The 26,683-nt window shown below is 41.2% G+C and overlaps 2 protein-coding genes across 2 annotated transcripts in view; both read left to right on the top strand.

The window, feature by feature from the left end:
• The window catches only part of CCDC62 (coiled-coil domain containing 62), a 41,163-nt gene extending 21,764 nt beyond the window's left edge, over nt 1-19,399 (top strand). Inside the window, 3 exon segments of the mRNA XM_072802341.1 lie at nt 1,730-1,886; nt 5,493-5,618; nt 18,582-19,399. Coding sequence (XP_072658442.1) covers nt 1,730-1,886; nt 5,493-5,618; nt 18,582-18,683 — 385 coding nt within the window. The 3' untranslated portion in view covers nt 18,684-19,399.
• A 3,617-nt stretch (nt 19,400-23,016) lies between these two features.
• HIP1R (huntingtin interacting protein 1 related) overlaps nt 23,017-26,683 on the top strand; it is a 28,315-nt gene continuing 24,648 nt past the window's right edge. Inside the window, exon 1 of the mRNA XM_072802277.1 lies at nt 23,017-23,185. Within this exon, the coding sequence (XP_072658378.1) occupies nt 23,093-23,185 (93 nt within the window). The 5' untranslated portion in view covers nt 23,017-23,092. The remainder of the gene's footprint in view (nt 23,186-26,683) is intronic.

Raw genomic sequence — 26,683 nt, 5'->3', positions numbered from 1 at the left:
AAAGGTTTTGTTTGAAAACAAGGCTAGTTGTCATGAGTTGGGCAAATATGTTTTTCTTTTTTTTTTAAACTAACAGTGGGGTCACTTTACAGAGTAGAATGTTGCTCTGGGGCATTCCTCAACTCTGGATCCAATGTGAATTGATAAGCTGTCTTTGCAGAGATCACATTCCCTAGATCCCAGATAAGAATTTTGCCAGCCACCTCCCCACCATATATCCCCTACCCCATTGGCATATTTACATATCCAACTGCTTCTGCCTTTGAGTTAACTTTATAATTCCCAGACTTTTTTTTTTTAATCATGCAAGAAAAAGACTATTTGTATATAACAAGCTGGTGGAAGTTAATAGTTTTTTTAAGAGAAGAAAATGGATTAGTTATTAGCATATACTGCATTAGTGAGGCTCATCTTGTTAGAATTGCCGAATCTCGTGGTTGAGGGGTGCTATAATAATGTCTGCTATTTTTAAATAAAACCAGGCTCTTCAATTGTAAATTACAGAGAGGACAAAGTTGCTATATTGAGAACCTTGTTTTAATCATCACACTGACTTTCATAGGACTTTGTGATTAAAATTTCTTTCTGGGGACGCCTGGGTGGCTCCATGGTTGAGTGTCTGCCTTTGGCTCAGGGCATGATCCCAGATTCCCAGGATCAAGTCCCACATCAGGCTCCTAGCATGGAGCCTGCTCCTCCTCCCTCTGCCTGTGTCTCTGCCTCTCTGTGTCTTTCATGAATGAATGAATAAAATCTTTAAAAAAAATAAAATTTCTTTATGGTATTTTCATTATTTGGATTTTTCTTTGGCCCTTTGAGAAGCCTGAGTCATTTAAAAATCATATGAAAAAATTCAAATTAAATTTGGAGTTTTGTTTCAAGACCCTTTTGACCTCACCAGCCTGAAATAATCGAAATGACCATTGCCTGCCAGCAGAGGCACATGCCGAGACATCACATGACAAATACATGATTAAATAGAAAAGATAATTATGTTTTCCTATATTTCCTTAGATTATAAGAACTGAATGTGTACCTGTTCTATTATCAAACTAAAATGCTCACACTTGTACCACCCTTCCATTTGATAAATAAGGGTTTAGCTGTAGAGGGAGAAGCCATGGCAGCCTTCAAATATAGGGAACATGGGAGGAAGAGGCTCCAGTGCCTCTGGTCTGTTCCAGAACAGCTTTTGTGATTCCCTCCACTTTGAGCCCACACTTTAATAATTTACCCAGAAGCTTGGCTATATGTGTCTGTTCTCTGATACTGAGGATCTATAGAAGAATTAACAGCCACACAGTGCTGTTCTACTTTCACAAAAGGACTTTTAAAAACCATTAGCAAAAACCAGCTTCACAAAACAAAAACTCAAAAATTTTCACAAGTTTAACCTGTGTCCTCCCTTTTGGATGATCCTGTCTCTTGATCCTTCTTTTTTGTTTTCTTGTTTTTGGAAGGGGGAGGGAAATTCTCTATTCTGTTGTCAACCCTTTAACTGATAATTCTGATTTAATACTGCAAAGGGTATGCATCAATTTATAATATTCTACTCAAGTATTCTACTCAAATCTATAATGTTCTACTCAAACTGGAGCTTCTTCATTAAAAAGAAAAACAGCTTTTTTTTTTTTATCCTGTTGAGATACTTTTAAGTATAAGAATGTTGGTGATATATGTTTGATACCCTTTTAAGATGTCTGTTTCTGTTTCGTTTTATTATTTATAGTGAGCTAATTGCCATCCAGCATTCCCACTGTTTGGGTTCTTCAAAATCTGTCACAAGAGAGGATGAGAAATTAATAGAGACAGAGCCCTCTTCTGATGTAAAGAACTCATCTAAGATTTTGTTATTCAACAAAGAGACACCATTGTCCAGTGAGAAGGTTTGTATTTTGCTTATAAATACCCAGCTTGGGACACTGGGTGGCTCAGGGGTTGAGCATCTGCCTTTGGCTTAGGGTGTGGTTCTGGAATCCAGATCGGGTTCCCTGCGGGGAGCCTGACTCTCCCTCTACCTGTGTCTCTGCCTCTCTCTCTCTCTCTGTGTCTCTCATGAATAAATACATCTTTAAAAAGAAAAAAAAGAAAGAAATACCCAGCTTGTCTACAGCCATAACCACCCTGAACGTGCCCGATCTCGTCTGATCTTGGAAGCTAAGCAGGGTTGGGCCTGGTTAGTACTTGGATGGGAGAAATACCCAGCTTATTCAAGCAAGACTTCTCCCCAACATACTTTTAATTCTTCTGTAACTGCTTTTAGTGTGCTTAATTTTGGTCATTCTTCAGTTGGTTTTTTGTTTTTGTTTTTTTTAATTACGGTATTTTGATACCATTTAACCAAAGTCAGAGTTTCCTTCTGTTTCTTTTTTTTTTTTTTTTAAGATTTTATTTATTTATTCATGAGAGACAGAGAGAGAGAGAGAGGCAGAGACACAGGCAGAGGGAGAAGCAGGCAACATGCAGGGAGCCCGACGTGGGACTCGATCCCGGGTCTCCAGGATCACACCTTGGGCTGAAGGCGGTGCTAAACTGCTGAGGCACCGGGCTGCCGTCCTGTTTCCTTAAAATATTATCCTATGGATTGACTCTAGGCAAAATGTCCCTCAGTCTTCTAGGTGATTTGTAGATATATTTTTTATTTTATTTTATTTTATTTTATTTTATTTTATTTTATTTTAACACATATTTTAAACATAAAAAATGAAGGCTATAACAAGCAATGTTCACCTACATTCAAATCTAACATGTTTATATTTTGCCATATTTGCTTTATTTTTCTTGTTTAAGAAATGTTACAGAGAAAGTGGTAGTCCCAAGCACTGTTTTCCCCACCGTCTCCAACTAATAATTATTCTGATGTTGCATTCATGCTTGTTCTTATACTTTTACTATATAAAAAGCATATATTTAAGCACTACATAGTGTTGTTTTGTGCCTAAAATGTACATAAATGGGGGCGCCTGGGAGGCTCAATTGGTTAAGCATCCCACTCTTGATTTCAGTGTCACCCTGAGGGTGACCTCAGGGTCATGGGATGGAGCTCTGCACTCAGTGGGGAGACTGCTTGAGATTCTTTCCTTCTGCTCCTTGCCCTGCTCTCACACACAGAAACGCATGCTCTCAGATAAATAAATCTTAAATAAAATATACATAGGTGGTCAAACTACTATCTCTGTCCTTTTACAATGTGATTTTTTCCTAACTCTGAATATTTTGTGACATTTGATACTTGAAGACTTAGTTTTGATTGTTGATATGTAGTCCATTGATTGAATAAACCAGTTTGCTCACACCCCTCCTACGGTCAGTGGGGTTGTTAGTACATTGCTACTATCATGAATGAGCCAGTCAGTGTGTTCACCATAAACAGGATCTTCATTGCAGCTCTTTCACAGAGGAAATAAGTTCAGATGAACTTACTTTGGGTGTTCTTTGGGGGAAGACAATGGGGTTTGAAACAGTTCCGAGTTCAAATCCTTGTCTTGCTTTGTCTTTGCTCAATGACCTGAGTAAAGTAATTTACTTTCTTTGAGCCTTGATTTCTTATTTCAAATATACAATAATTTCTTTATTTATTTCTTTATTCATATTGTATATTTCTTTATTGTATATTTATCAATATTTATTGTATATTTATCAATATTGATTTCTTTATGATTTCTTATTTCAAATATACAATAATAACATTACAGTTGCTTGGTCTAAATGTGATACTGCTGGGCCTGGCCTCCTAATGGGTACCTGATGAGTGTTCTCTTTGTTAAAAATTGACTGTACCAAGTGCTGACTCGAATCTGGAGCAACAGGGACTTTTCATTCACTGGTGGTGGAAAAATTCACTTGAGAAAACACTTTGGTAGTTTCTTAAAGAGTTATATATACACCTACCATATTCCAACTATTCTACTCCTAGAGAAATGGAGACATGTCATACAGAAACTTGCACGTGAATATTTAAACAGCTTTATTTGTATTAGCTGGAAAACTGGAAACAATCCAAATACACATTAATTGGTAGACAAACTGTGGTGTATCCATGCAATGGAGTACTCCTCAGGAATAAAAAAGGAATAAATCACTTATGAATACCTAACATGGGTAAATCTCAAGATAATGATGCTGAATGAAAGATGCCAGATAGACAAAATTTTGAACGTGTTTATATAAAATTCTACAAAATGCAAACTAGCCTCTAGTGACAAAACATATGTGTATTGCCTGGGAATGGGAGGAGAAACTCGTGGGCAGGAATTCCAAAGGAGCATAGGTTTGATGAATAGGATCCCTATTCATTGTGGGTATCATTTCAGGTGTTAGTTACCCTTTTTCAATGTCTGTACCTATTTTTCTGAGGCAAAATATGACATTGCATGCTTACATTGTCATATATACATATATATTTAGTGTGTGTCTGTGCATGTGCACACAGGTATCTTCTAGGTCAGTAGGGATCATCTTTGTTCCTGGAAAATTAGAATTAACTTTTTTTTTTTAAGCAGGCTCCACTACCAGTGTGGAGTCCAATGCGGAGCTTGAACTCACAACCCTGAGATCAAAACCTGAGTGGAGATCAACAGTCAGATGTTTAACTGCCTGAGCCATCCAGGTGCCCCTAGAATTAATTTTCCTTAATGAAAAAATTAGTCTAGATACTTTTTAAAGATTTTATTTATTTATTTGACAGAGAGCACGAGGGGGAGTGGGAGAGGGAAAGGGAGAAGCAGTCTCCCTACTGAACAAGGAGCCCGATGCAAGACTCGATCCCAGGATGCTGGGATCATGACCTGAGCTGAAGGCAGACACCCAGGCGACCTTTTTTTTTTTTTTTAAGATTTTATCTTTAATCTCCAAATCCAGTATGGGGCTCGAATTCACAACCCCAAGATCAAGAGTCACATGCTCTACCTACTGAGGCAGCCAGGCAGCCTAGCTTACCTATCATGTGATTTTTATCACATGACTGTTAATTAGTTGTAAGTTCTGTTGAAGTCAAATTATTTAGCCAAGTAGGTCCTTTTTTTTTTTTAAGATTTATTTATTAGAGCACAAGTGGGAGGGGCAGAAAAAAAGGAGAAAGTATCTGAAGCAGGCTCCATGTTGAGTGCAGAGCCTGATCTGGGGCGTGATCCTGGAGTCCCGGGATCGAATCCCGGGCTCCCTGCATGAAGCCTGCTTCTCATTCTGCCTATGTCCCTGCCTCTCTCTCTCTCTCTCTGTCTCTCATGAATAAGTAAATAAAATCTTAAAACAAAAACAAGAGTTGGATGCTCAACCAATTGAGCCATCAGGTGCCCCTTGCTAAATAGGGTCTAAGAAATAAATGGAATTTGGTTATTCTAGTTTTTAATGTCCTGCTTTGATATGTAAATACCTAAAGTCAGAGAAATATTAATGGGTTGTTAATATTTGTGTTTATAACATTGTACTTGTAACTATAAACATTTAAAAATGCTTCCTGATCTCTTACTTACATTGTGCTGTCTTCCCAGGATGACTTTTCGCCCACAAGCAAGCTTCAGCGTTTGCTGGCAGAGTCTCGCCAGATGGTGACAGACCTGGAGCTGAGTACTCTGCTCCCCATCAGTTCTGAGAGTCTCAGGAGCAGTGCCAGAAATGTATGTGGCTACTTTTCTTTTGACCTTATCTGTGTATCTGAATATTCCACTGAGTACTCATTTACAAGTATCACTGGTTGACCATCCCTTTCTATTAGAAGGAAAGATCCTTTATGTCTCTGAGGCAGAGAGGTAGCACACTGGTTTTTAAAGATGAGGGGAAAATCACACTCAAATGTCACTGTACCCAGACTTCCTCTTTCTAATTGCCTGGGCATATGAATATAAATTCTTGGGGATATAAAAAATATACATTTTACTATAGAAAATTTTAAATACAGAAGTAGAATATTACAATTACAGACCTTCAGCTTTCTGCTGTTTTTATCTTGCCCCTATCCATACTTGTTTTCTTATTAGCATTTTATTTTAAAAAAATTTTTTTTAAAGATTTTATTTATTCATGAGAGACACAGGGAGAAAAGCAGAGACATAGAGGTAAAAGCAGGCTCCTCGCAGGGAGCCTGATGTGGGACTCAATCCCAGGGCCCAGGATCACTCCCTGAGCTGAAGGCAGATGCTCAACCACTGAGCACCCAGGCGTCCAGGGATGTATCCTTTAATGGGGCACCTAGGTGGTTCATTGGATTAAGCGTCTACCTTCGGATCAAGTCATGATTTCAGGGTCCTGGGATCAAGCCCTATGTCAGGCTCCCTTCTCAGCAGGGAATCTGCTTGTTCCTCTCCCTCTCCTCCCCATCCCCCACTCATGTGCATGCGCGCACGCATGTACTCTCTCTCTCTCTCTCAAATAAGTAAATAAAATCTTAAAATTAAAAAAAAAAAATTCTCTCTTAAGGGATACCCGGCTGGCTCAGTTGGAAGAACATGTAACTCTTGATCTTAGGGTCATGAGTTTGAGCCCCATGTTGGGTATAGAGATTAGTAAAAAAAAAAATATAAACTTGAAAAAAAAATAATAAAAAAGTTTATTACTGACCAGTCCTTCCCCATCTTCCTTCTTACTTCCTCCTCTTTCTTCTTCTTCATTTTAATGTCATTTATTTGTGGAAGAAACATTGGGTCATGTGTCCTATAGAATTTCCCACATTCTGGATCTTGCTACATGTCTTCACTGTTAATTTAACACATTCCTCTACCATCCATGATTCCTAGGAACTGGTATTTAGATCTAGTGACTTGATGAGACTTGGGATCATTTGGGGTTTTTGTTTGCTTTGGCATCACTACTTCACTGGCGATGTTTTCTGCTGCCTATTCCGTCATATTAGGAGGACCCAAATATCTGGTTGTGCCATTTGTGGAAGTAAAGCTTGATCAGAAATTCAAGAGTTTGTCAGCCTGAGCTCTTATATTGTAAAGTTCACTTAATGATTTTAATGTTCTTTGATTATTATTACTTAGATCTGATATTTCATTAGGAATTGCAGAATAGTCGTTTTAAATCTATCATTTCTTCAGGGAGTGTTCTCATTGTTAATTTTAATTGCTTTTTCTGAGCACAGTAACATTTCAATAGCACTAATATAAGTTGCTTTGTGGATTTTATAGCCTTAACATAAATAGTGAAAACAATATTGAACTTGAAATCAGGATACTTGGGCTCCATTTTCCCAATCTGCAGAGTAAGAGCTTAGAGCTGATGCTTTATATTTAAGAGTTCAGGTGCATTGCTTGGGCATGCTATGTGCATAAAGATATTTGAAAGCCATTAAACTAAACTCTTTTGTATCCCTGACTAAAGAACTAAATTAGGGGCACCCGGGTGGCTCAGTGGTTGAGCGTCTGCCTTTGGCTCATTTGTGATCCCAGGGTCTCGGGTTCGAGTCCCACATCAGGCTCCCTGCATGGAGCCTGCTTCTCCCTCTGCCTGTGTCTCTGCGTCTCTCTCTGTCTCTGTGTCTCACAAAAAAATTTAAAAATCTTTAAAAAAAAATAAAGAACTAAATTAAAAAAGATCTATAAGAACTCTGAAATACTTCTTTTAAAATCAACTTTGTCTATAGACTTTAATGCCTGTGTACTTATTCTTTAATGAAAACTAGTACAGGGATGCCTGGGTGGCTCAGCGGTTGAGCACCTGCGTTCGGCCCAGGGCCTGATCCTGGAGACCTGGGGTTGGATCCCACATCAGGCTCCCTGCATGGAGCCTCCTTCTCCCTCTGCCTGTGTCTCTGCCTCTTTCTGTGTCTCTCATGAATAAATAAATAAAATCTTAAAAAAGAAGAAAACTAGTACAGATCACTAGTTCAGTAAGTTTAAATAAATGTATATACACTCGTGTAACCAATACCCCAGTCAAGATACAGAATATTTCCATCACCTCAGAAAATTCCTTCATGTTCTTTGGAGTGAACCCCCGCCCCACCTTACACCCACCCCAGGGAACTACCGATCTGATTTTTATCATGAGAGAATAGTTTTGCCTATTCTAGAACTTAATATAAATGCAGTCATATAGTATGTACACTTTGTCTAGCTTCTTTCAATAGAATTGATATTCATCCATGACAATGTATGTGTTGGTACTTCACTTCTTTTCATTGCTGATTAGTATTCCGTTGTATGAGTAGACCACAGTTTATCTTTTTACCTGTTGATGGGGCATTTGGATTGTTTCCAGTTTGGGCTTATTATGAATAAAGCTGCTATGAACATTTTTATGTAAGCCTTTTTTAATTAACATGTTTTTATATATTTAACTTTTTAATAGACCACCATACAGTGTTTAAAGGTGTTCACACCCTTTGTATCCCTGCCACAGTTGCAGGTGCTATGTGTCTTCAGCAGCACTTGGTTTTGTCAGTCAGCTGGATAAGAGTCATCCTAGTAAATGTGAAGTGGCATCTGGTTGCTGCTTAACTTGTATTTTCCTGATAACATAATGATTGGCATCTTTTCATGTGCTTATTGGCTCTTCACATATCTTCTCTTGTGAAGTGTCTGTGCAAGACTTCTGCCTATTTTAAATTTGAATTGTTCCCTCTGTTACTGAATTGTAAGAGTTCTTAATATAGTCTGCACACACAGCTTTTGTCTTTTGTCAGATATATTGGGACTATTTTCTCCCAGTTTGTGGTTTGCCTTTTTTCACTTCTTTTTTTTTTTTTTTTAATTTTTATTTATTTATTCATGATAGTCACAGAGAGAGAGAGAGAGGCAGAGACACAGGCAGAGGGAGAAGCAGGCTCCATGCACCGGGAGCCTGATGTGGGACTCGATCCCGGGTCTCCAGGATTGCGCCCTGGGCCAAAGGCAGGCGCTAAACCGCTGCGCCACCCAGGGATCCCTGGTTTGCCTTTTTATTTTCTAAAGTGTCTTTTGAAGAACAGAAATGTAAAATTGTGATGAAGTCTGGTTTATCAATTTTTTTCAAATGATGCTTTTTGTATCCTGTGAAATTTACCCCAAGGGTGTGAATATTTTCTCCTCCTGAAAGTTTTAAAGTCCTCTTTAGGTCTATGGTTTATTTCAATGTAATATTTGCAGATGGTATGAAATAAGGATCAGGTTCATTTTTCCTCACATAGATATCTAGTTCCAGCACTATTTGTGAAAAGAGTGTCCTTTCTTGTTAAATTACTTTTGGCAACTTTGTTGAAAATCAGTTTACTGCGTATGCAGGGGTCTATTTTTGGACTCCGATCAGTTCTATTGATCTGGTTGTTCTTATACCACACTATTGATTATGTGACTATAGAAAGTCTTGAAATCAAGTAGTATACATGCTCTACTTTTTCTTTTTTTCTTTCTCTCTCTCTCTTTTTTTTTTTTTTTTTTTTTTTTTTTTGCAAAATTGCTTTTTCTATCCTAGATCTTTTGCAGGTCCATGGCAGTTTTAGAGTCAACTTGTCATTTTTTTTTTTTTACAAAAATACATTCTGATAATGTGATTTCATTGAATTTATAGATCACTTTGGGGAAAATTGACATTTTGAAAAGAGTATATCTCCATTTATTTAGGTCTTCCTTCATTTCTCTTAACTATATTTTGTAGTTTTTATAGGGGTCTTGCACATCTTTTGTTAAATGTATTCCTGTTATTTTGTTTATTGATGCTATTATATGTGGTACTTATTATTTATCACTAATTATCTGCTGATGGTATAAAGAACTACAGTTGACTTTTGTAAATTGTTCTTAACTAAATTCACCTATTCTGGTAGGTTTTCTGTAGATTCTTAGGATTTTCTACATAGACAATCATGTTATTTGTGAATAAAGATTTTCTAATCTTTAGGTTATATTATAGGAAACTAATCTTTCTAATCTTTAGGTTATGTTAGGTTATAAGAAAAAGTTCTTACCTAATTGCTCTGGCTAAGACCTCCATGTCAATGCTGAATAACAAAGTGAGAGTGAACATCCTTGCCTTGTTCAATGAAATGCTTTCTGGTGTCATTGCTTGCTTAGCTCTCCATTATATTGGTATTTTATTAGATTCAGAGTTCCATGAAGCTGTTTCCATCAGACACAGATGATTTGAAACCAGAACATTAACCACTTATTTTACTATTATTTTTTAAAAGATTTAAAAAAAATTTTAATTTATTATTTGACAGAGCGAAAGAGAGAGAGCAAACAAGGGGAGCATCAGTCAGAGGGAGAGGGAGAAGCAGACTCCCCATTGAGCAGGAAGCCCAATGTGGGGCTTGATCCCAGGACCCCAGATTGCCACCTGAGCCAAAGGCAGACATTTACCCAGATGAGCCACCCAGGTGCCCTTTTTATTTCTTATTTTTTTATTTTTTATTTTATAAATTTTTTAAAATTTTTATTTATTTATGATAGTCACAGAGAGAGAGAGAGAGAGAGAGGCAGAGACACAGGCAGAGGGAGAAGCAGGCTCCATGCACCGGGAGCCCGATGTGGGATTTGATCCCGGGTCTCCAGGATCGCACCCTGGGCCAAAGACAGGCGCTAAACTGCTGCGCCACCCAGGGATCCCAGGTGCCCCTTTTTAAAGGATTTTATTTTTGGGCAGCCCGGGTGGCTCAGCAGTTTAGTGCCGCCTTCAGCCCAGGGTGTGATCCTGGAGACCCGGGATCGAGTCCCACATCGGGCTCCCTGCATGGAGCCTGCTTCTCCCTCTGCCTGTGTCTCTGCCTCTCTCTCTCTCTCTCTCTCTCTGTGTGTGTGTGTTTCATGAATAAGTAAATAAAATCTTTAAAAAAAAAAAAAGATTTTATTTTTAAGTAATCTCTGCACTCAACTTGGGGCTCAAACTCACAACTCCAGAGATCAAGAGTCCCACACTCTACTGACTGAAGCAGGCAGGTGTCCCAAGAACATTAACCATTTTAGAATCAGCACGCTCATTGCCATGAGCTTCAATAGGTGGTTTCAAAGATTACCTTCAAGAATAATGGGCTCCAGAAATAGTGATTTTTAATAGTTTATATACCATGTATGCCATATAAGCTTTTCAAAGTGGAAACCCTGATGGACTGTGTAGTGTTTTCTGGGAAGTTTTTTTTTGTTTTTTTTTTTTTTCCTCAACAAACTCTTTGAAGCATTAGTGAAGTACTTTATTTACTTTGGGGCAGAAAGTGTTTTTAAGTGTTTGTAACATTTTTTTGTAAACAGCTTTATTGAGATATAATATACATACACCATGTGAATGTTCTTCCATGTGAAATGCACAATCCAGTGGTTTTAGTATATTTACAAAGTTGTGCAACCATCACAACAATCCAATTTTAGAACATTTTCATCATTCCAAAAGAAACCTCTGTACCGGGATCCCTGGGTGGTGCAGCGGTTTAGCGCCTGCCTTTGGCCCAGGGCGCGATCCTGGAGACCCGGGATCGAATCCCACGTCAGGCTCCCGGTGCGTGGAGCCTGCTTCTCCCTCTGCCTGTGTCTCTGCCTCTCTCCTCTCTCTCTGTGTGTGCCTATCATAAATAAATAAAAATTAAAAAAAAAAAAAAAAAAAGAAACCTCTGTACCTATTAGCAGTCACTCGCCATTCCCTCTCCCTAGCTCCCGGTGACTATTAATCTACTGTTTTTCTCTATGGATTTGTTGGGCAGAGATTTTTTTTTTAAGATTTTATTTATTCATGAGAGACAGAGAGAGGCAGAGACATAGGCAGAGAGAGAAGCAGGCTCCCTGTGGGGAACCTGATGTGGGACTCAGTCCCAGGACCCTGGGATCATGACCTGTGCCAAAGGCAGACGCTCAACCCCTGAGCCACCCGGGCATTCATGGGCAGAGATTTTTAATCAGACTTTGTTGAATAGAATTCAAGGGATCCATAAATTTTGATAGTAATAGAAATAACACATAAGCTTATTTTAATCTAATCTCTAATTGAAATTTACCACTTCCTTTAATTATGAATATAGGAAACAAGCCATAATAGTATGTAACACCCATGACTTTGTTCCTAATAGAGAGTACAGATGGTTTCATATCACATGATAGTTATTGCACATATCTTGAAATATCCTTTATAACTTAGCACTACCTCAAAATTACAAAATAGTAGACTTGCTGCTAGGTCTTATTATTTAATGCTTTAATAATGAAGAGTACAAAGGCACCTTGGTGGCTCATTGGTTAAGCATCTGACTGCCCTCAGCTCAGGTCATAATCCCAGGGTCCTGGGATTGAGTCCTGTTTTGCTTTGCCCTCCCTGCTCAGTGGGGAGTCTGCTTCTTCCTCTCCCTCTGCCCCCTCCCTGCTTCATATTCTTGCTCTCTCTCAAATAAATAAATAAAATTAAAAAAAAAAAAGTGTAAGGGGGCACCTGGTTGGATTAGTCAGTGGAGTTTGCAGCCTTGATCATGGGGCAGTGAGTTTGAACCCCTCGTGGGGTATAGAGATTACTTGAATAAAACTTAAAAACAGTGTATATTATTATATCATAACCTTGTTTAATATTTTGATAACCATATTACTTCATCTGTAATACAACTTATGGATTCCTAAAAATGGCTGCACAGTGCAAAATGTGCAGACAATAGAAATACACAGCTTACAGGAAAAATGAGATTAGGAACATAATACTCAAACACTTTGTCCGTGATAAATTTTTCTTTTTTTAAGGATAGGAATGTAATCAAAATGGTCAGTTTTTATACCTGTTAGGTGGTTAAGAAATACCTAACTACTGCAATAAATATAGCACTTCATCTTGAAAAAGACTTGAAGTTTGCATGTAGAATTGGGTGTCAGGGAGGTAGGTAGGTGACAGTTTGTGATCCACTAGGAAGTGGCAGGAAGGTAATCGGATGGGAAAGCATAGCAGAAGATGTGGTTAGGTGTGGCTTATAACACACCTGGGAAGCTGCAGGGGCCAGCAGATGTTTGAGGGGCACATGTGTATGTATTCCTACATGCCATGGCTCAGTCCAGCTGGGTACAACTTAGCTAGTGTTTCTCATGGACAAAGTTGTACATAAGTAAACACAAACCACATTATGCCCAAATTGCTCCCTAATATGTCTGCTGTGTCCGAACAAATTCACATTCTCAAAACAAGTGTTAATAGAACTATTGGGGAGCCCTGGTGGCGCATTGGTTTAGTGCTGCCTGCAGCCTGGGGTGTGACCCTGGAGACCCCGGATCGAGTCCCACATCGGGCTCCCTGCATGGAGCCTGCTTCTCCCTCTGCCTGTGTCTCTGCCTCTCTCTCTGTGTCTCTCATGAATAAATAAATAAAATCTTTAAAAAAAAAATAGCAGAACTATCTTTTTTCTTATTTTTTAAAAAATTTTTATTTATTTATGATAGTCACACAGAGAGAGAGAGAGAGGCAGAGACATAGGCAGAGGGAGAAGCAGGCTCCATGCACCGGGAGCCTGACGTGGGATTCAATCCCGGGTCTCCAGGATCGCGCCCTGGGCCAAAGGCAGGCACTAAACCGCTGTGCCACCCAGGGATCCCGCAGAACTATCTTTGTGTATGATCTACCTGATAGACCCCTACTCATTCTCATGGCCTCAGGCTCTTAATCTCTTCTGGAGGATTGTATGTTAAGTTCCTATCTAAGATAGAATCAATAGCTCCTTCACTTCTGTCCTCATGGCACAGCTATGTGTGTCTGTGAACATGTAAGCAGACTACATGCATGATAGCAGACTGCGTGCATTTCTTCCTGTCCCCATGAGCATCTTCAGTAACCCCCCTTACTCATCTTGGCATTCCTGGTTGTAGCACATGCAGTACCTGCTACAGAGATTGTCAGTAAATACCTGGAATAGACCTGATAGGAAAAAAAAAAAAACAGGAAAAAGACAAAACAGTAACCTCAGCTATAGACTGAAAAACTGCTAAAGCTCTTGAAGTTGGCAAAAACTTGGTTTCAGAGAATTTTTGAGCTAGAAAGACCCAGAAGAGGTACGTAATCTCAACCTTACATCTCATGGGTGAGGAAAAGTGATTAAATCTCGTACTTAATGTGCCACAGCTGGAACTAGATAATCATTTGGAATTAGTTGGAAAAAAAAATACTGGCTTCGGATGTAATAAATTTTCCAGAAGATTATTAATTAATTCTGGAAATGTTGCAAAAACAATTCAATTAACAGAAATCTAGGGGCACCTGGCTGGCTCCGTCCATTAAGCATCTGTCTGCCTTCAGCTCAGATCATGATCCTGGGGTCCTGGGATCCTGGGTGTCAGGCTCCCTGCTCAGTGGCTAGTCTGCTTCTCCCTCTCCTTCGGCGCCTCCCCCTGCTTGTGCGCTCTGGCTCTCTCTCTCTCAAATAAAAAAAAATCTTTAAAAAAACAACAACAGAAATCTACTTGGCAACATACTTAATGACTCCCTCCCTCTGGTCCTGTGAATGGGGTATAGCTAGTTAGAGAAAAAAACAAATAAGCGGGATAAAGTTCTGCGTGGCCTGTTTCACCATTTTTGCCATCTGGCGCTGAGAACAAGGGTCTTATTTCAAAGCCTTTTTCTGAAATGCACACTTAGACTTCGTTGGGGGAGCACAGAGTGATTCAAACTTTCTGGCAGGGAACTTGGCACTGTTTCCTAAAAATTGCAGAACTGATCCTTTGATACAGTAGTGTTGCTCTGGGAATCTCTCCTATGACTACATCCACATGTGTATAAAGTGGCACATGTACAAGTTTTTTGTTGCAGCGCTGCTTCAAAATAGCAAAAATTTGGAAACAATCCAAGTGTCCAGCAAGAAGGAACTGAGGGAGTAGCAATGGTATGTCCACCGGGTGGAATATTACTTAGCCATAAAACATAATGAGGAAAGTCTTAGAGTGGAAATACTTCTGGGATATGTTATTAAGTGAATAGAAGCAAGATGCTGAAAGGTTCCTATGGTATTGATCACATATACAAAAAGGGGATGGGAATAAGAATATATACTATTTAATGTCAGTGTTTTAACTATTAAAAAAATAGCCCCAATAATTTAAAAAAGAGAGAAAAAAGGAAAGAGTAAAATGCAGCACAGCTGACCATATCACCTTACCCTGCAGCAGGCTTTCTACTTACTTGGGTGGGGATGGGGAGGGATTCACCTGGAATCTGAATTTGGACTGTTTGACAAGTACATGGGACTGCACATCATCGCTAGTTTGAGACTGTTGGTGTTGTCCACCAGGATTCTTAACCTTTTTTTGTGGCAGACTGGTAAAGCCTACAGATCCTCTTTGAATAATCTTCGTTTTGATATGTATTCTTTATTTTTTTTTTTTAAGTTCAAGTTAATGTATGTATAGTATTGGTTTCAGGAGTGGAATTGAGTGATTCTTCACTTACATGCAACACCCAGTGCTCATCCCAACAGGTGCCCTCCTTAATACCCGTCACCCATTTAGCACATCCTAATCCCACCCTCCTCCCCTCCAGCAACCCTCAGTTTGTGCTCTATAGTTAACAACCTCTTATGGTTTGCCTTCCTCTCTGTTTTTATCTTATTTTTCTCGCCTTCCTCTATGTTCATCAGTTTTGTTAAATTCCACATAGGAGTGAAATCCTATGGTATTTGTCTTTCTCTAACTTCTTTCACTTAGCATAATGCCCTCTAGCTCCATCCACATTGTTGCAAATGGCAAGATTTCATTCTTTTTGATGGCTGAGTAATATTCCATTGTGTATATATACCACATCTTTATACATCTGTGGATGGACACCCAGGCTTTTTCCATAGTTTAGCTATTATGGGCATTGTTGCTATAAACATCGGGGTATATGTACCCCTTTGAATCAGCATTTTTTAAAGATTTTATTTATTTATTCATGAGAGACGCAGAGAGAGAGAGAGAGGCAGAGACACAGGCAGAGGGAGAAGCAGGCTCCAAGCAGGGAGCACAACGTGGGACTCGATCTCCAGGACCACACCCTGGGCTGAAGGCAGTGCTAAACCGCTGAGCCACCTGGGCTGCCCTGAATCAGCATTTTTGTATCCTTTGCATAAATACCTAGTAGTACAATTGGTGGGTCATAGGGTAGCTCTATTTTTCACTTTTTGAGGAACCTCCATACTGTTTTCCAGAGTGGCTACACCAGTTTGCATTCCCACCAACAGTACAAAAGTGTTCTCCTTTCTCTACATCCTCACCAACACCTGTTGTTTCCTGAGTTAATTTTAACCATTCTAGCAGGGGGTGAGGTGGTATCTCATTGTGGTTTTGGTTTGTATTTCCCTGCTGATGAGTGATGCTGAGCATTTTTACATGTGTCTGTTAGCCATCTGGATATCATCTTCGGAGAAATATCTGTTCATGTATTCTGCCCAGGTCTTAAGTGGATTATTTTTGGGGTGTCAGTTTTGATGAGTTCTTTATAGATTCTGGATACTAGCCCTTTATCCTCTAGGTCTTTCACAACTATCTTCTCCCATTAGAATCATGTTTTTAAATTAATAAAATACATCAGATTATAAAATTCATGAGAAGGCTGTTTGAGCAGAGAGGAAGCAGCATGAATGAAAGCCCAGAGAATAACCCTCACTAGCTCAAATGTAGGTCCCAAAGGGAGGAGGAAGATGCTGAGGAGGTGGCTTATCCTGCAAGCTAAAGTTTACCACCTAAGTCTACCAGTGTCTTTCCAGGTATCATCCTCCTCTGTCCTTTTTTTTCTTCTTCTTCTTTTTAAAAATACCTCCCCAAACACCTGACAATGCTAACCAAGTCCTCAGTAGGTACTTATAATTTAACAGTGGCACTTAAGAGTTGTTCACTCTTATTGAGGACCACTGTCTCATTAAGGGCTCAACACAGTCCATGTTAAGGCTGTGATAAAGAGCCAGTTATATTTGGGCATTAGTTGATTGCCATTGTTTAAGGAATAACACACATTGTAAAGCAAACAAAGCCTTCCTACTAGGCAGTTAGAGACAGGAAAAGGGCTGCACACATGAATAGGAAATCAGTACCTCTTTGCTGGAAGGATGTTAGTTGTATGAAATTACTTCATTATATTTCATTAATTCTGTAAGGTATTTTAAGGGCATTTCTGCTATATTTGTGTGTGTTTGTTTTTTGGGTTTTTTTTTTTTAGATTTTATTTATTTATTAGAGAGTGAGAACGAGGGATCCCTGGGTGGCGCAGCAGTTTAGCGCCTGCCTTTGGCCCAGGGCGCGATCCTGGAGACCCTGGATCGAATCCCACATCGGGCTCCCGGTGCATGGAGCCTGCTTCTCCCTCTGCCTGTGTCTCTGCCTCTCTCTCTCTCTCTCTGTGACTATCATAAATAAATAAAAATTTAAAAAAAAAGAAAAGAAAAAAAAAGAGAGTGAGAACGAGTAGGGAGTGGAGGGGCAGGGGGAGACGGACAAGCAGACTCCCCACTTAGCAGGGAGCTCAATCCCAGGACTCTGGGATCATGACCTGAACCGAAAGCAGGCGCCCCTATATGTGTGTATTGTCTTAAGTATTGTCCAGTTTTTCTCTCCTGGGTACTAATTTTGAAGTTGTTTTGTAGAATTTAGAAGTCTCAGAAGAGTCAGCTCAAAGAAATACTTTTATTAGTAATTGAAGAAAACAAAAGTCAACTTCACTATTCATTGTGGTCATAGGTAAGTCACCTTTGTTTATCTCCTCTTATAGCTCATTTGATATTTAATAAGTAACTTGGGAACATTGATAATAGAGTCAAGGCCATGCATTTGTTTGACCTATAATCCTTGTTTGACCTATTCATACATACCTTCTAAATTTAATCAGTAAAAGTCAATTGTTTGTATGAGAAATGAAGATCAAAGAGTTTTGTTCTCAATACCTAGAATTTTAAACACAAGGAAGTGAATACAGACAGTTTTCAAAGTCAGAATCTAAATTAACATTTTAGGAGCACCTGGGTAGCTCAGTTGGTTAAGCATCCAACTCTTGATTTCGGCTTAGGTCATGATCTCAGGGTCATGAGATTGAGCCTGGCATCAGGCTCCATGCTAGACATGGAGCCTGCTTAAGATTCTCTGTTCCTCTCCCTCTGCCCTTTCCTGCTGCCTCTTTCTTTAAAAAAAAAAATCAGCATTTCATTTGGATGTCTTTTTGGAAAGAAGTCTTTTCTGGGGTTTCAGGTTTTATAAAAATGTTCATTGAGTGGGGTGCCTGGCTGGTTCAGTTCACGGAACATGTGACTCTTGATCTCAGGGTTGTAAGTTCGAGCCCTATGTGGGGTGTGGACATTACTTAAAAATAAAATCTTTAAAAAAAAAAAAAAGATTCATTGATGTAGTAAGTATTTTCTTGATTTGTGTTTCCTTCTATCAAACCTGCATTTCAAATACAAAGTTTCTTCAGAATCCAGTTTGGTAAGTTAAAAAGTATACTCACTTCAGATGCTTTCATGGTAAAAGAGAGCACGTCAAGAACTCTGTGAAAGCAGTGAGTGTAGGTAGCCCTCTTTCTCTCCCTTGTTCTTTCTCTGCTGAGAAATTTTCAGATTTATGGTATTTTGCGTGACCTTAGGAAGATAAAAATCAAGACGTATAGTTAATTTTTTAGAGACTGGAACTTAGAATACAGTACCCAATGCTCTCGACTCGATTTTTATTAACTCTGTGTTTCTTTCCTTCTTGCAGAAGCCAATTTCTCATCTTCGGAAGGCAGGAAGTGGACATCAATACCTAATACCTAACCTTGAAAACAAGAAGGGGATTGTAATCCTTTGTAAGCAACATTGAATACCCAAGGGAAGCAGAAACTGAAAGTTAATTTTTCAGCATCTATATTTTGTTTGTTTTCAAGTTGACCATTTTCATGTTGAAGATATATTTTTTTATGTGTAAGAAATTAGACCTTACTGTGTATTTATCTATATACAAACTTGGAATAATTATGCTAGAGAGAAAAGGACTTCTCTGTAAAGATGTAGACTACAGTTAAGTACTAGAGAAGCTCTTTAAAAATGTGAACATCAAATAGAGAACCCCTGCATACAAAATGCTATTTTAACTATGATTTTTTTTTAAAAAAACTGTGCTTTAAATTATAACCAACAGCTTATTAGAGTCACCTGCGAATATATGAGACGTGGTATTCTCTTCTTTTGTGGCTTTAGCTCTGGACTTTGCTATGTAAAAGAGACATAAAATGATAGGATACAAAATATTTTTAACTGGAAAGTATCTCCTCTGTTACTGACAGTTGAGGTCCTTCTGTCCCAAAGCTGAACAGAGCCCCATCTCGTCTGGGTCTGTAATAGGTCCCATCTACTTACACAAACAAAAACTTGCAAGTTTTGTATGCATTTTTTTTTTATCATTAAAGACTAAAACACTTACCTTTTAACTTGTAATTTAATTTTTTTAAAGAATATACTATGTGCATTTCTGTCCCTTCTAAGAAAATTGATCAGCTTCAGTCAATAAAAAATATTTTTAATAATAAAGAAAAATAATTTTCTTGGATTTCTTTTTATCATAAAGGAGTAAAAAAAAAAGGAAGGTTAGTTGCTTGAAACTGAACCTGGCAAGTTAATTTCCTTGGGAATGGGAATGTATTTTTTTTAAGCATTGCAGATATCAAGGTTCTATTGTGCTGTATAAATGCCCCTTTGTTGAAAGGTTTCAGTGCTACTTCAGAGATGATTTTCATGAGAGTGGAGGAGCCACCCCATTTAGCCTTTTTAATTAGGGTGCTGAAAAGAGAAATTGGGTGAGGTTTGGCTGTGTTCTTTATAAATGCTTGCTTTCTCCCTCAGGCATGGCTGGTTTGTGCAGAGGAAGTCTGAAAAAGGTACAGTTGATTCTGAACTGTTGGAAGCCTAAAATGTCTCTGGAGAGGCTGATTTCCAGTCTGAGAAACAAAATATGAAAATTTCTCCCTTCTCTTTATGCTAGGTTTGTGGCTACCTGTCAGCTTGCCCAGTGAAGAGAGAAGGAGAACACTGATGAGACGCTAATAAGTAGGAAAATTTCAGGGAACTAAAGGATGAAGAAAGTCAAAAGTTATTTTGTGGCTAAATATATTTGAGCTCATAGGATTATAGTATCTGCAGTATCTATCTTACTCTATCACGTTGTTGTGAATTATAGCACATACAACTAAAAAATGGGAAATCTTTATATTAATACCAATTTATCTCTCTCAGCCTAAGTTATTAAATATGTGAGCAGTTTCTGGTAGGGAGAGTCAGCCTCGGTCTGTTTAAAAGAGTTGCGAGATAAAAACTAAGCATTTATATTTTGTCATCAATACTCTTCCATACTCTTCCATCTTAGGAGGCAGCTAAATGGTGCTGTAATTTGCCTGCCAGAAATTATCTCAGCCATCAAAAGAGACTGGTGTTGTAAGGGTACTTTTAGAATTTGTGAACAGGTTTTCTAAAGAAAAATACCCCCAAAGAAAGAAATTCTAAGTCAAGATAATATGTAAACATTAACAACAAACAGTTTTACCTAAAAAGCTGTAGTAGGAAAGCATGGTATTGAGAGGCTCAGTGGGGTAAGGTTGGTTCAAACTAGGAAACCAGATGAATTAATCAGGACCACAGCAGACAAGGTAGGTAGTGATCTTTGAGAGGAGTTTATCAAATGAGGGGAGGGCACATTAATCAGTCCTATCAAGGATGATTTCTGGGTTCTCAGCCAAATACACACTTAGGACATCTAACAACAACAACAAAAAAAATAATTTGAACACACAGTAAGTACTACTTGCTGGCCATCGGAGACACAACAGTAAGCAAAGCAGACTGAATCCTTGTTTACAGTGGAGACAGACCTTAATTAAATAATCACAAATAGATCATGAAAAACTGGTAAGTGCTCTGAAATAAAGCTTGGAGCTACTGTGACAACATACATCAGGGGCATAGGTCAAGGGCGGAGGCTTCAGGGAAGCTGAAAGATAAATAGATGCTAACCCAGCGAACAGGAAGAGGAAGAGCATTCCTGACAATGGTAACAGCAGGCGCAAAGGCCCTGAGGTGGAAAGGAGCATGATGCATTTTCAGACCTGATGGACTAGGATGGCACAAGATGAAGCTGGACAGGGAGGTTGGGACCAGATCATACACACATGTACCAGTGAGGCAGTGTGGGGACTGCAGCCCCATCATTTCAGTAAGCCTAATGATATAAACGCTGCTGTTCAGCTTTCTTGGGTTTTCCTTAAAATGAGGCATTCATAACCCAAATTCTTTGCCTTTCTAATAGCCTGTGGGAAGCATGAAACCGTTCTGGAAGTACACCAAAATGGTGCCCTGATTTTGATGATATGGAGAATCTCAGCCAACCAGTGATGGAACCAGTACTAGAACCAGGTCTCTTGCCTAACAGCATTACCAGAGATGAACCCTAGCAAATTCAGAGGGGAAACATTGTGTCCTAGGCTGCTTATCTTATAAAACTAAGCCATATGTTGAAGTGTACCAAATTATGGGGGGTTATTATTATTTTTTTAATTCATGAGAGACAGAGGTAGAGATATAGGCAGAGGGAGAAGCAGGCTCCCTGCAGGGAGTCCGATCCGGGACTCCATCCCAGGACCCTGGAATCACGCCCTGAGCCGAAGGCAGACACTCAACCACTAAGCCACCCAAGTATCCCTGCTATGGGGGATTCTTTACTCTTTCAACCCTGCATTTCACACACATTTATTGAACATTGCTAATGTGCCAGGCATCCTGCTAGACACCGAGATTATAAAATGGAGTAAGATGGGGTGCTTCTTGCCCTGCAGGAGCTCAAAAGCTTACATACAAGCAGATAAATTATAATTCATTAGAGATATTTTAGTAAAGTGCTCTTGGATCCCAGTAATAAACTGTTATTAAAAAGAGAGGTAGTTGATTGCTGATATGAAGTCACTGTGGCAGATGTTCTAGACCTAGAGGAGTTGTTGCCTGTTTTGAAAGAAGATGCTGTGTTACATATAAAGTTCACAGGATAACTTGCTTTTGTTCATGTGGAAAAAGGAGTCTGAGAAACAGCTGGTCTGGAGCCAGCAAGCCCCTTTACTGTGGTCTTTATTTGGACACAGCTGTTGACCAGGGTGCTGGGGATTAAAGATGAAACAGTACATGTGAAGGATTTAGCTCAGTTCCTGGCAAATAATAAGCCATCAATAAATATTAGCCATTGTTTTTCTGGTAAAGACACTTTTCAGGGATTAGAATTAGATAAAGCATGGTTAGTTTATTTTTGGTGGAGTCAGAAGAGAGCCTTGTCAAATACAGTTTTCAAGTATCCAGTGTCAGTTTTGGGGCAAGCAGAGATTAATCTATGAAGTTTTGGAGAGGGAGACCACCTTCAGGGTTACGTAGGCATCACTCACTCTTAAAGGGGAGTCCTTAGTACCTGTACTGGGTGATCTCATACCTACATTCTGAGAGGAAAACGGGATAGTAGAAACTAACCATTTGATAGCATACACTTGGGAGAACTGTGAGGTATATATAGATACACTTTTTTTTTTTTTTTTTTTTACTTCAGCCTTGGATAATTTAAAAAGCAAATCAAGAACAGTGTTTTGTAAAGTCTCACACGACCTCCTCCTGTGGCATCTTTCCGATGCACTTTGAAAAGATGTGCACTGTGCACTCTGTGCACACAGCACTGTGTTGTGTTCAGATCTGTCTGCAGGTTGTCCCAGGCCTGCAGCCTCTGAGGATTCATCCCGCGGCCCGCGACGATGATACCTGCTGTTACGTTAGAGATGCACAAAGGGGACGGCTTACTTGTATGCCTTTTCACACATACATTAATATAAGATTGAGAAGGGAAAAAGATGTCTAGTTGTGCTTCCATTGGTCAGATTCAATAAGGCCAAGTTTTCTGCAGTTAGCGAGATCCTTCTCTGGTGGAGACAGGACCTAGTGAATCCGGGGAGGAGAACGTGGGCAGAGGTGTGGAGGGGCAGGGGGCCTCGGCCGGGGCTCCGCCCCGCGGGGGCGGGGCCGGGGCGGGGCCGGGGCGGGCGAGGGGAGGCCCGGGCTCCCCGCGGGCGGGGGCGGGGGCGGGGGCGGGCCGGCTGGGCGCCCTAAGGCGGCCTCGCGGTGCCTAGGCTGGGGCGGGCTGCCGTGACGCGCTCAGACGCTCAGAGCCGGGGCCGGGCCGGGACCGCGGGCGGCGGCGGCGGCGGCAGCAGGATGAATAGCATCAAGAGCGTCCCGGCGCGGGTGCTGAGCCGCAGGCCGGGCCACAGCCTGGAGGCCGAGCGCGAACAGTTCGACAAGACCCAGGCGAGCGGCAGGGCCGCGGGCGGGCGGGGGGCGGGCGGGGGGCGCCCTCTCCCCGGTCCCCTCGCACGCGCCCCCGCAGCTCCCGGGCTCGGGACGCCCCCGGCCACCTTGCGCCCGGGCCTCCGCCCCCCCCCCCCGGCCGCCCGCGCGCAGGTGAACCGGAAGCGCGCCGGGGATGGGGCGGAGAGAGGCCGCTGGGGACCGAGGCGGCCAGGGTGCGGGGGCGAGGGGGCGAGGCGGCGAGGCGGCCGGGCGGCCCAGGGGGAGGGGGCCGGGGCGGCCGGGCGGCCCAGGGGGAGGGGGCCGGGGCGGGGCGGACGCGTCGGCGAGCCAGGTGGGGGCTGGGCCAGGTGCGCCCGGGCCTAGGTGCGCCCCCGGCGGGGCCTGCCCGATTGCTGGGAGCTGGCCGGCCGCCCCTCCCGCCGCCGCCGCCGCCGCCGCGCAGGCCGTGTGAAGTGCCCCCACCTCGGGGAAGCAGAGCGTTTCCTTGAAGGAAACTCGCAGCTTCCTCTCCGCCTGAGCTGGTTTCCAGGGCCGCACCGTATCTTCTTAGACGCCGAGCGAAAAGTTTCACGTATGTAGCCAGACTTGTTTGCCTGAGCGCCGGCCCACGTAGGGACGGGTTCACACCCCCTTATTAAACACGGGCGCCCGACAGGCAGAAACTTCCCGGGGCTCCTTCCTGCACTTCCCACGCGCCTGAAGGAAGGCCACGCTGCGGGTGTGGGCGCCGCTGCTGCTGCTGAGACCACAAGGCCGCCGCCGCCGCGCTGCTGGGTTCTGTTCCTTTTTATCTTCACAGACGGAGGTGTTCTTAGGCCTGGGGGGAGGGAAGAGCGCATTTGTTTATTGCCCAAAATAAGTCAACCAAGACTGAAATAGCAGAAAAATTTTACTGTAGAAATAAAGGAAGTGGAAGGGCCCCCTCCTGCCCTGTCTGAAGCGGTGTGGCAAGCGGCGTGGTGACCTCTGTGGCTGCTGTAGCAAGTTCTTCCCACCTGTCCCTTCTACAGCAAGAACTTCCGCGGTTGCTTTCAAATCAAGTTACCTACGTGCAGTCTACTACAAAGCTTTCATTTTGAATCAAGGAAAACTCAGAGGGACCCTCTAACCGTTGTGCTTATGATTAACAATGAAAGGGATAATGAGATTTGGGGGCACCAAGGCTTTATGAAAACCAAGTGCTGGAACCAGCCTACCTGAAAATTATTAATTTATCCTGGGGATCCTCATCATCTGGCCTATTTTCAGCCCGGATAACCCATCGTAAAAACAAATGTGGTATTTAATTTAAAGTCAGTAATACATAAATAATTGTGGCAGGAATTTATGCAAGAATGGAGAAGAAAATTTAATGGGCAGAGAGAATCTGGATGTTTATTCACTGATTTTTTAATTTTTTTCCCCCTGTGCTTTTGAGGAGGTATAAGGAGGCCTGATTGTTACATAGATGGAATTAAAAGGCCAGCTTCACTAAGCTTACTCTTTATTATAAATCAAGGACAATCTCCTTTAACATCAAAGAGAAAGAATCTCTGATATAGATCCACACGTTTTAGTGGTTGGTTTGGTAAACAAGCAGGTGTTTTTTGTTTTATGGGTTTGTTTGTTTGTTTGTTTTTCTAGTTTCTAGGGTTTTTCTTAGAGACTGAGAGGGATACTTAATAATGAATAACTGTGTAATGGGTGAATCTCATAGGATTTACCTTTTGCTGACCCCCTTTTTTTCCCAGATACATGGCAGTTTGGGTTTAGCATCTAGGTTTGCTTGTCTTCAGAGTGACTTATTGAGGGATGGAGGATAAAGATTTTGTGCATGGTTAATATTTAATTAGCTCGCTCCCAGAAATATCTAGTGAGCTGCCAGCAAGGCCCTGTTGGTGGAAAGGAGCCAGAGAGCTGAGGTTGCTACTTACAAGTCTCCTTGTGGACAGAATAGCACATCCAGTTCATAGATTCACCTTCCCTTTGGAATATACTGCTTCTGTCTTCATGTTGCCCACAGTGCCCTGTGTTGCAGGGAAGCATTTTGACTTGCTTAGAATTTGTCATCAGCCTTGCCTTTCTTCTTGGGCCCCTGGATCAGGAGCAGGAAAAATGCTTCCATATTAGTTTTCTTGACAGACCATACCCCATTTTGCAAAGGTGCTTTCCCCACCCCAGTCAGGAGTGTTAAGGAAGAGCAGGCATCCTTCCTTTGTGTAGCTGGTACTTGTGATTGTTACATGGTGTGTGTGTATCATTCCAGAGAGAGTGTCCAGAAAGTCAGTCTATTCTTTACCACAACTTTAACCCTTTTGGTGATAAAACCCCTTTTCAAAATGGAGATGACACAATAGTATTGGCTTTTCGTTGTTGTAACATTCTGAATACAGAATGTTAGAGAATCCAGTATATCTGCATTTTGAACCTGAAACTAGCCTGTTTAAAAAAAAAAAAAAAAAAAGATATAAGGGCACCTAGGTGGCTCAGTCAGTTAAGCATCTACCTTCAACTCAGGTCACGATCTCAGGGTCCTGGGATCGAGCCCCACATCCAGTTCCGTGATGGGGAGTCTGCTTCTCCTCCCTCTGCCACTCCCTCTACCTCTGCCACTCCCACTGCTTGTGAGCATGTGCTCTCGAGCTTACTCTTTGTCTAATAAGTAAATCTTTTTTTTTTTTTTTTTAGATTTTATTTATTCATGAGAGACACACAGAGGCAGAGAGAGAAGCAGGCTCCCTGTGGGGAGACTGATGCGGGACTCGATCCCAGGACTCCAGGATCATGCCCTGAGCCTCAACCACTGAGCCACCCAAGTTTCCTATAAATAAAATCTTAAAGAGAGAGAAAAATGATGGAATATCATGCGACGGGCTTATAGGCAGGTGGACCTGAGTGCTATTAGCCTTTGCCCCTGGGCAAGTTGCTTAACTCCTGAATCTGTTTCCTCATCTGTAAAAATAGAGATTCATTCCACCCGCCCCCTACAGCTGTTTTAAGGTATAGAGAAACACTGTGGTAGGCTACCCCTCAAAGATGTCCACATCCTAATTCCTGGAACCTGTGAGTACTTTATCACACTTGGTAAGAAAATACTAATCAGCTGACCTTAAAATAGGCTGATTATCCTGGCTTTGCCAGGTGGGCCCAGTGTATTCCCAGGGCCTTTGAAATGTAGGAGGAGGGGGGCAACGGAGGAGATCAGAGGGATGGTCTGCTGGGGGACTGCTGGCTGTGACTGGCTTTGAGGTGGAAGCAGGGGCCCCTCGCCAAGGAATATGGGCGTCCTGGAGAAGGCAAGGAGTGGAGTTGTCTGTAGAGCCTCTGGAAAGAAATGCAGTATTGCTGGCACCTCGATTTTAGTTCAAGAAGACCTGTCTGACCTTCGAAACTGTAAGATGATAAAAACTTGTATTGTTTTTAGGCACTAAGTTTGTGGCAATTTGTTATAGCAGTAATAGGCTGCTAATAAACACAGAATGCAAAACACATGGTTCAGTGCTCTGCAAATAGCCA

This window comes from Canis lupus, chromosome 27 (genome assembly GCF_048164855.1).
Source record: "Canis lupus baileyi chromosome 27, mCanLup2.hap1, whole genome shotgun sequence".
In the NCBI taxonomy this organism is placed as follows: Eukaryota; Metazoa; Chordata; class Mammalia; order Carnivora; family Canidae; genus Canis; species Canis lupus.
The sequence above is the reverse complement of the archived record's forward strand: the minus strand, read 5'-3'. Positions and strand labels throughout refer to the sequence as shown.